The sequence below is a fragment of the Lactuca virosa genome, chromosome 3 (genome assembly GCF_052849685.1).
Source record: "Lactuca virosa cultivar CGN04683 chromosome 3, Lactuca_virosa_CGN04683_v6, whole genome shotgun sequence".
Classification (NCBI taxonomy): Eukaryota; Viridiplantae; Streptophyta; class Magnoliopsida; order Asterales; family Asteraceae; genus Lactuca; species Lactuca virosa.
Window position 1 is genome coordinate 3,629,082 of NC_136428.1, and position 11,142 is coordinate 3,640,223.

The 11,142-nt window shown below is 32.1% G+C and overlaps 1 protein-coding gene across 1 annotated transcript; it reads left to right on the forward strand.

Moving 5' to 3' along the window:
- Positions 1-8,415: 8,415 nt before the first annotated feature.
- Positions 8,416-8,784, forward strand: LOC145162312 (glutathione S-transferase T3-like). The gene has a single exon (XM_079081492.1). The coding sequence runs from the start codon at positions 8,416-8,418 to the stop codon at positions 8,782-8,784; it is 369 nt and encodes a 122-aa protein (XP_078937618.1).
- Positions 8,785-11,142: the final 2,358 nt, after the last annotated feature.

The following is an 11,142-nucleotide window of genomic DNA, read 5'->3' on the forward strand; positions in this document are numbered from 1 at the left end:
CCCATTGTGGAGACATAAAGCAGTAAACCTGTTCGGAACAGTGAATTGTTGGTTCCTGTTCGTGTGGTTCTGGTCAACCCAGAATCTGAACTCGATCGTGACAACCCGGAAGCTGAAATCGATCGTGACAGGAGCAAGAATAATCGATGGCTACTTGGTGTTCTTGCTGTGAAATCGTCTATGTGCGCCAGGCTTGTGTGGTCCTACTTGTAGAGATTGTATACCTGCGAGAGATCAGTGCTACAGAGTGCAGACGTCTTTTGCCCTAAAGAAAGAAATACAAACGTGTTTTTTTTATTTGACTTTGGGCCTGTTGGGTTTCTAAATACACAAATCGTGTTTTTCAAAAAAAAAATGGATCTCCATTAGTTAAAGATTTAACTCAATTCAATAAAAAATTGTTGACTCCTGTAGAGCAATAAGAAATCAACCGTCTAAGGATATCAACCGCGATGTCGGGAGGAGAATCATCGCAACCACCGTCTAAGGAACACACGTCGTTCACGTTCCAATATCCGACTTTGACATCGACGAACTACACAATTTGGAGGATGCGCATGGAGGTGCTACTCGGGATTCATGGCGTATTAAAATAAAGTTTTGTATACGGAATGCTATTTTGTACTATGTACATACTTTCTAAAGTAGAAACATAAAAGTAATGTTTTAAACCCATTAAAAAGGTAAACCATTATATTTTGATAATTAAATGTAAAAGTACAATGAATAGCTAAATACTTTTTAAAAGTAGAAAACTCATTTTATCATGCTCCAACTCAAATCTCTAATAATATTTATATGAAAATCAATTAAAAAAACAATTTATCTTTTTTCCACCTACACAATCCAACTAAACCAACTTTTCACACTCATTAACAATCCAATCCAATCCAAACTAAATATTATATATTTTTCAATTTATAACCCAATTTTTTCTACTATTTTTAAGATTATATATACACCATAAAAAAATTTAAAAAAAATTTAAAATATATAATTATTGGTCTTTATTTGTAGACAAAATTATTTTATGTATTTTAGTGTGTTTTGTTTATTTTGTTAATAAAAATAAAATTAAACTAATTACAACATAATGTTTAAAGTGCAAAAGAGTTATAACAAATAAATAAATAAAAATGAAATGAAAACTTGAGCGGTTTGATGGAGCAACCTAGTGGTGGGTGTTAAATGATTTTTTTATTTTTTTTTAACTGAAATATGGCAACGAACGGGGATGGTCTAAATGGGCCAATAAATTAAGAAAATATTTAGGGCTTTTATTTTGTCATAGGTCCATCGTGTCCTCTTCTCACAGACTCACACTCAGGAATTAGGATTCACAACCCACACTCCTCAATTACTCAACAGTCAACTCTCTTCATCTCTCTGCGAGACTGCGACAGCGAAGGCTCTCAACATCTGATTCCATCGACCAACGGCGATTATCTGTTCGCAATCCCCATCTCAACTGTATAGGAGGAATTTGAGCCCTTAAACATTCACCGATTCTCTGCTCTCAATCTTCCCTTTCTTCCCTCCGATAGGAGAACAAGAGAGTGACTGGAATAGACAAGTTTTTGACAACACAAACAACTGCTATGCTACAGGAAGGTTAGTTTTCTCTAATTTATGTGTTTCTGAATATCTAGTGCAAATCCTTTGTAGTTCACAATTTTCCATGTGTATAGCTTTTTCTTCTTATGGTATAAAACATGGTTCCTTAAAGTATTGGTATCTATTGGAAAATTTTAACACTATCTATCATTTCAATGATCTGAATTAGAAAACAGACCAGTTTAGACCACTGGGGAAGGTACCTCAATTCTAACTTATAATCCACCCTTAAACATCAGGAAGCTCCTCTGCAAACTGCAAAGCATTCAACAAAAATGATGATTCATATAAATACTTATAATGAAAAATAAAGTAATCAATAAAAATTCATGGAATGGTAAAATCCTTTCCATCCAATGTGTTTAAATCATTATAATTGAATGAAAACAATAAATGACCTTACTTCTAAATGGCAGGGCATATGAAAATTTCACACTTAATATTTCATTCTTCCCTGTTGCACATTCTTCCAATCACACGCATCAGGTAATTGTACTTCTGCTTTATTCCTATTTATCTCAGAATCTTCAACTACAATTGTCTTGAATGCTTGAGGTGTGTTGATGAAGGCCCCACTGTAAAATGTAAATGTTGTCTAGTTTGTCCATTTACATTTATTAAAGTTATGTTAGCAATAGAAAAAAGAATCCTTTGTATTTATTATTTAATGTGTGTTGCTTGCTATTTCTTAGTTCATAAATCAAAGATTGTTAATGTTATGTTAGCAAATTATCCATAAGTATATATAATAGTGCCTTTTGTGGGTGGTATGAAACTGTAATCACTTCAAACGATTATTGGTTACAAATGAATTACGTGGTGGGACAAATAATATGTTTCTATTTGTTTACTAGAAATCTTGTTCCTGTGTAACTCTTGTGTTTAACCAATCACATTTCCCAGATTTACAAGTTGTAGGATTTTGCTAAAAATACGTTTGTAAACAAAGTATTTTGCTAAAAAGGTTAGTTCAAAAAAAATGTTGCTACCAACTATAGTTCCAATCAACAATAACAAAGGGATATGAAAGCCTTACATACATAATACCCAAAGCATATGGAATCAATGCGTATAAATGTATTCAACTTTTGAAGTTTTTTACAATCCATAGTAAACTAAATATGCTTTTCACAAAATGTATTTTACAATTTTGAATATAAGGAGACATCTTACTTCTACAAATGCATCTTCCCATGTGATCACTAAAGAACCGAAGGAAAACTCAATGTGTTTGGACAGCACCTGGAATAGCATTCAGCTTTCCTAGTATTACCTAAAATCTTCATAATCCGTTACAGTTCAGGGCGTTGTAGACTAGGAACACCTCAAGTCACCCATAAAAAATAAAAATAATCGTGTGTATAACAATTAACAAAAAGAAGACAACCAAAAAAGAAAAAACATACTCATGACCTATAAAGATAAAGGAGATTCAAAATTTAAATAGAAAAAAGATTGTAATCGTTTAGATTAGCTAAAAAACACCGAAGCCCGAACAACCTTGAGGCATCCAAGTAGGCCCTATAACCATCATATATTTTCTTTTCTTGATGGGCTAAGGTAGAGGTGCACAAAAAAACCGGTTCATGAACCGGACCGGTGTCCGAACCGAAAACCAGTTCACCCCTGAACCGAACTGATGCCGAACCGAACCGAACCCAACCGTCGGTTTATACCAATTCACATTTCTAAAAGTTGGGACCGGTTTCGAACCAGTTTACTACGAACCGGTGTACCGTGGTATGAGGAATTTGAACATTTGGGAATTGAAATGAGTAAAAAAAAACTTGTAGCAACTCTCTTTTTTAACACTCTGCATTTGGTTTTTGTTTAAATATTTGAGAAGTTGGATTATCTTCAACCCATAAACACCATATTGTTGCACAAAATGGTGAACTTTTAGTGCTAGAAGTGATCAATCTGGGAATTGATTTGGGTTATTATGATTTTAGATTTGATTTTGATTGGTTATAAGTTTGATTCTAAGGTTTGAATTTTTTAAACATAAAGAGGAATGTGTTAGAAAAACAAAAACAAAACCAAAAAATTACCCATGCATATATTATCCTCCTTAGTCCAAAAAAATTAAAAATAAAAATAAAAAATAAAAAAATAATTAAGCCCGCCGGTTTTTTCTGAACCGGTTTATAGTGAACCAGTTTAGAAAAAACCGGACCGATTTATATAGGTTCGGATTATTTTGGTGGTGAACCCATTTAGGGGTGAATCGGTTTTGACTTTGTTTACTAGAACCGAACCGGTTCGAAAAAAAAAAACCGGTTTGTGCACATCTAAGCTAAGGTAACATCAAATCATTAGAGATACAGGGGATTCAGTAAGTATAGAATCATGAATTATTCTCCAAGCTTGAAATTGTTTTATCTAGTTTTCTGCATAAGTGATATCAACGAGAAAAAAGAATTCAGCTTTCACAAGTCAAAACATTTATTGTCCCATCCAAAAAGGTAGAACATGGTGTGCAATGGACTAGAATTGGTGTCGCCTTTACGAATAAGAAACGGATCGTAAAGATCGTGCGAATGATTCCTGACATTTATAAAGGAATGGTATTATGGTCCATTTAGTTGTTTTTTTTTTTTAAGTTTTAATGATTTAAAATTATAAAAATATTATTAAATAATAAAAATTATTAAAAAATTAAAATTAGGTAAATTTAATATTTTAAAACATTAACAAGCTATTTAAAGTTTAGATCGGACAAATATGATATTCAGTAGTTTAATAAGTATATATATGAAATTATGCCGTACCTATGTTATATAATATCTACCAAAAAAGATCATGGTACATGATCTTTTTTTAGAACTCAAATCAAACGCTTAAAAGACCGAAGAAATTTTACCTCTTTCCACCCAAGTGTCTAAACTTAAAGAAGCTCACTTTACAAGATTTCCATGCTCCTGATTTGCATCATTTCCCCTCAAGTTTCTAGTCCCGTCCTTGTGCTTATGAATGATTGTTTTTCCATGAGTCATCAATGTGATTGATTGCATCTCACAATCACTTATCAATCAAGTGCTTGCTTGAATTGAATGCTCCACCTCTAATCATCAGTTTTTATGATTAAAAGAGATGCATGCAGCATGCCCTCCCAGAAGACTCAGTTTCACATATCTTCTTACACTTGTTCTGGACATTTATTGTTGAGTGAGAAAAGGTGTGTTGATTTTGATCATATCAGACTATTAAATGTGACAAAATACGCATTCAGACAAGATTAGTAACTATTAGATATACCAGTCTTCAGACTGTTAGTTAATTAAGGAGTCTACAGAAGTAGTATATTTAGAGGAATTTCTACAAGCTCTATAATTCTCTTATAAAGTTATAAATATTGAAATATAGAAGCAATGATATTCAATGCCATTCTTTTCTAAGAGCGTGTTTGGCACAGGTCTTTTTGGAGCTTCTAATTTTAACCTTTTAACAAAAATGAGTTGTTTGTTAACTTTTAGTTTAAATAAAAAACTTCAAATCTAAAAGTTACTTTATGTATCGTTTAAGAAAAAACTATTGAGCATTTTTTTAATCACTTCTCTTACTTCATGTAATTTTACATATTTTAAAAGTTTCCAACTACTTTTGTCAACCGCTCATATAACATATAACAATTAAAAGCTACAACTTCCAACTACCAGTTAGTTTTGCCAAATACACCTTAATTTATTACGGTATCACAGCTTTAAATTGCTTAATAGATTCTGACAGTTCTTTATTGATTTTTCACAATTCAGTTTTGTTGCATCTGTTACATTTTTGTTATTAAAACTTTTGATTACTTTAAGCCTTACCAATTGATTTCTTCAACATATTGTTGAAGTAATAAAGCAGTTGATATAAGATCACAAACACATTGTTTCGTATGAATCAGACAAGTTATAGACTTTCACTCACAAAATATGCAACGTAAAAAGAAAAGTCGATGATATTACATGTGTTTTTGAATATTTATTTAGTAATATAATAAATAGATGGATTATATAAAACCCAATATATGAACCCAAAAAAAAAAACAAAAAAAAAACAAAAAACAAAAAAAAATAACAAAACTGTATAAGTTTATTTATTTAAGTTTTTTGAATAGTAAAATAATGAACTTTTCTTTACCATTTTCGTTTTAAATTAAAATGTATAATATTGTCTTTTACCTGCAAATTTAGACCAAATAAACTCTTTTATCATTGCTAGATTAGATGTAATACTAAAAAATATTCCAGGTGGGTATTTGGGCATGTGTATTAGTGTATGTACCTTGTTCTCGTCATACAATTACCAAACCACTTTGAAAATATAATGTTACATTTCCCTCATCTTTTCTCTATATTCCATAATCTACTCCAAAATTTATTTATTTTATTCCTTTGATTGAAAATTTCTTATTACCCGTTAATTTTTGTAATTTTTCATTTTTGATTTGGTTTTAATATGAAATGTTGCATTGCTGGTCCCTGAAATTCTCTCTTTATTTTATAATATACCCTAAAATCTATTTCTTTTTATTCGTTGATTGGAATTTCTATATTACCCCCTCAACCTTCATAATTTCTCATTTTCTTGTTTTATTGAAATAAATTACAAATATTTTCGTGCCACTTGCTGGTTTATAACGATTACTACGGTGTAATTTGTTTTGAAATCGAAAAATATTTATGGTATCAATGTTCAATAGAAATGACATATAATTTATTAAATTCATTTTATTTTGGATATCCATAAAACGTCATATTTCAGAATTGTAAATTACGTAAACGTTATTATTTTCAATTTTAGCCCAACTTTTTTCTTTTTACAAACTTAAATTTTGCTTACAAATTTTGCCTATGTTTTAATTCTTTTTAAGAATTTTGTCTTAAAAAATTTCAACTTTGTTTTTATATGTTTCTAATAACTTGGTTTTTTAATATTACTTTATTTTAAATTTTTTAAAATCTTATTTTACAACTTAGTTTTTAAAAAATCCATTTCTATAAAAAAATTACATATTTGTATATGTATACATCTTTTTGAAGAGCTTTTCATTTTTAAATTTTTTTTATTTGTTTTCTCATAGCTTCCTATATATTCGCTAGATTGTAATTTTCAAACGAATGTAAGGTCTTTAGTATGAACACATTATCTAATTGAAACACTTTGTTTGATGGAAATGCTAGAAAACTAACTAAAAAGGTGTATATAGAGACATACAGATTTTGCTTATTTTTAGTCATCTTACATTTATTTGACAAGTTAAAATGCAAGACATAACAATGAACTTTCATTTATTTTTTTACTGTAACATCCTACTTTTAATTTTTAACTGATCCAATAGGTGTGGTTGTTGGAAGAGATCTGTTAGGGAAGAAAAATAGTATAATATTGTAACACACACAACCCCTGTGAGAGCTCTTAGTAAGTAGTAACACATTAGCCAAGCCTAAATTTCATAAGCTTCATGAAGTTGCCAAGGTGATTAGCTTTATCTTTTATTTCGTTATTTGGTCATTGACAGATCCCACAAAACTGTATGTATTTATAGATAACAGAGATAAAATTGTTTATGAGTTTTAAGATATGAAGGACTTGAATCCTTAAGTATTTTCGGTGGCTCATTTTGATTTTAGAACAAATTTTCCAGCTTGTGGTTTTAGTTTGATTTGATTTACTGACAGTTCACACACACACACACACACAAAAAAAAAAAAAGTTGAAGGGAGTGAGTGTTCATTGAGGTATTTTTAGAAAATCCAACACGTCAACCATTTTTTTAAAAAGTAAGCAAACCGGTGGTGATTGTGGAGACTGTGGAGGGCGATAGAAGGAGGGTGGTGGAAGCCGACACAAGGAGGGTGGGGTGGGTCTGGAAGTGGGGCCCTTGTAATTTTAATATTAATATATATGGTAAATAGGTAAAAGTAAATAAAATATATTAAAAATGATATAAAAGTCATTTTGAAACCACATAAGAAATTGAAAACACAAAGACTATCCATAAAAAAAATAAAAAACTTAGGGACGATATGTTCTAAATTGAGAAATCTGTGGATCTTTAACGCTCAACCCGTCATTTCTTTAAAATTTTCCTTTTTAGCTTTTAGAGAGCCAACTGTGGGCAACGCGGAAGGCGCGTTATCTTACGTGGCAAGTGTCTTTAACGGCGTCATAACGGGGAACACCGCCCCAGGTGCCCGTTAAAGCGTGTTACGCCATTAGGCGTTATCGTGGTAACGAGTCGTAACGCCAAAAAATGTGACCGTTGTGCAATTTGTTCCGTTGAAAAACGGTAATATTACCGTTAATCGGTGAAATGGAAAAAACAAATTTACTGCTTAATTTAATTTAACTATATCAATACATATATCTCATTTTATTACACTTCTATTCCTCTATATCTATCTCTATTTCTCTATATCTATCTCTATTTCATTCAAAACCAAAAAAACCACTATGGATCAAAACCCGAATACCCCTCCTCCGAAGACAAACACATCCACTCCATTAGGTTTTGCGGGATATGAGGGATACATGAACCTTCTAAACTCCCAAAACTCACCACAAATTCCATATTCTGCCAATTTTTTCAATCCCGCCTCACCCCCATTACAATTCTCTACCTCACCATTTATGCAACAAAATGCAAACATTCAACAAAACATTTTTAACACATTCGGTTTCATACGCCAAACAGTCACACAACCCACACCCACGCAAGAACCCGTTGTCGAGACGCAAGTCGGGGGTAGTCAGAAAGTATCGGGAAAAAAAGGGAGACCAAAAAAGAAAGGGAAATAGGTCGTTGTCGGGATGGACGAAACGGAAGCACCTCCAACATGGTGGACACCGGAGGAAGAGCATGCGTTGGCGGTGGCTTGGTGCGGTACTTCAAAACAACCAACTATGGGGAACGATATGAAGAGAGTTGCTTTTTGGGATGCCGTAATCATCAAATTCCGCACAATTTTGAACAAGGGTGACGCATATCGCAATAATGATATGCTTAGTGGCAAATGGACTCAAATTAGCCGGAAGTGCACCAAATTCAATTCCATATACAACAAACTTTCTTCGCAACGTCAAAGTGGTGCCAATGATTTCGATGTGTTTAGAGCCGCGAGGGAGGAATATCACGTGCAAATGGGGCACGTATTTGAGTATGAAAAATATGGGACATAGTGAGGAAAGATCCAAAATGGATGAAAACGCCAACATCATCAGAACAACAATCAAAGAGGTCTCGTGGTTCGGGTTCGGTTGACGTTTCCGACGGACACACGAACATCAACCTCAACGCGGACACCGATGAGATCCCGGACGAGTTTGATGACATCGAGGAAATCTCTCCGCCACGACGACCGATGGGACGCGACAAAGCCAAGCGCGCGCAACGACATGCGCAGGAGAATGAAAGTCGGCTTCGAGAGCACGAGGACATGAAAAAATAATTCGACGCCCACACGAAAATCGCAAATAAAAGATATGAATTGCAACGGGAGCATTTGGATTTCCTTCGTCAAGAAGCCGAACAAGATCGCATATCGAAGGATTTGACAATTCTTACGACAAACGAAGAAAATTTGCCACCAAGACGAGCTGAAGTGATACGGAGGATGAAGACAAAGATCGAGAGCAAATACTTGGACGAATAATAGTTTGTCGGTGTTTTTTTTTTTTAAATTATTAGGACTATCGTGTGTTTTTTTTTCAATGTTTTTTTTTTGGTTTGCAATGTTTTTTTAAGTTTGTATGGTATTTTTAATTGACTATTTAATGAAATTATGTTTTACTAATTTATATGTTTTTTTTATATATATGACATAAATAAAAAAATAAAACAAATTAGAAATATATGAAGTAAATAAAAAAAATAAAACCAATTAGAATAATAGAAATTAAAAACATCCAAAAAAAATAAAAAAAGAAATAGAAAATAGTATGTGTTATCTCATGTTATTTGGTGTTGCCAATTTCCACATTTGATGTTATAACATCAAATTGTGACTAGGATGATGAGGTGGACAATTCGGGTGTGATAACATGTAATAACATGTTGCCCACACCTAATAGTCTTAAGCTCACAAACTTTTCTAAAGAGCTTAATATTATAATAACTGTCGTAATAAGCCAAGTTTTTCCGAAGGCTTGTTTAACCAAAAATCTCTTGAAAAAGTTATAGATGCTCTTACAAGCTTATGTTATAGATGCTCTTACGGCGTTACGGTTGTCTGAAAACAAACCAATATATGAGATGGGAAGAGACTCGAAAGAGCATTGTGCTCCCCTTCTACTCTTTCACATGATTTGCATAAATTTCAATCATTTTCCAATACAGAGAGGTATTTGTATCGTTGATCAAACTCTATTTTTAAACCGTGCTTGTACATAAAGAAATTTTTGTTTATGTTTGAGATAGAATGTTTTCATTATATTTTTAGACAAAACTTTATAAATATTCCGTCTGGAATTCAGTCTTTAATTTTTTTCGGTCTTATGGAAAGTCCCCATGGTTTCAATTTCTATCGTGTTTGGTCCCTATGGTTTTATTTTGTTACAAATTTGATCTAAAATTACTATTTTACCCTTGATAAGTATTTTTTTTTATTTTAATTTAAATTTATTATAAAACCCATTTTTATTTAAAATTAACATAAAACTTATTAAACCAAAAACATCCACTTGCTCCTTCCCCAACGACTTTTTCTTCCCTTAACCGACAACCACCACTGGCCATCTCCTCGCTTTATTACCCACCGCCCACCACCATAAACAACCCGATGAAGATTGAGATCGTAACAAAAGCTTAAGCAACCATACATTTTAAGGAGATCCATCTGAAGTAAGGGTTTTCTTTCATTCCCTCTTCTTAAGCCCGTTCAAACAAACTTACTAGTCTAATTTTGAAGTCCATATCTTAACTAGAATTACTCGATAACCTTATTCTGTCCAACACAAAACATGACACAATTGGAGGAAGCGGTGGATCAACCACAATAGAAAATGTAAAATAAAATAAAAATAATATAAAAGTAATTTTATATGGGTAAGAGATCAACCACAATAGAAATCTAAACCATAACGACCTTCAATGAGAAAAAAAAATAAAGAGAGAAATGAACATTTATGAAATTGCCATATTTATATTTATTCCATGTTATCATATTCATATCTTGGTATATATTTAGTTTTTATTATATTAGATAAACAAGAAAGTATAGAATCCCACATTTTCCAGCAAAAGAAGAATAATTATTAAAAGTTTTTCTTAAACACTTTGTGCCACCTATAAAATGAAAACTCTCTAAATGAGAAAATCGAAACGTCAAAAGTCAAAAGTTAAAGCCACAGCAATGTTCTATACTTGTGGGTTTGATCTACTTAAGTTTTTGTTCTACATTATTTAAATTTGTTTTTTAATTATTAAAATAATTTAGGACTTATATTGTACGTCACTAGGCTTCTATTTCCCCATCGTGTTTTCATATGTGTCCTCCCAAAAAAAAAATTCATTTAGCACTCATAACAAACAAGAAAATT

Excerpts from the sequence above, each read along its gene's own strand:
- LOC145162312 (XM_079081492.1), top strand. The coding sequence starts at position 8,416 with ATGGACGAAACGGAAGCACCTCCAACATGGTGGACACCGGAGGAAGAG.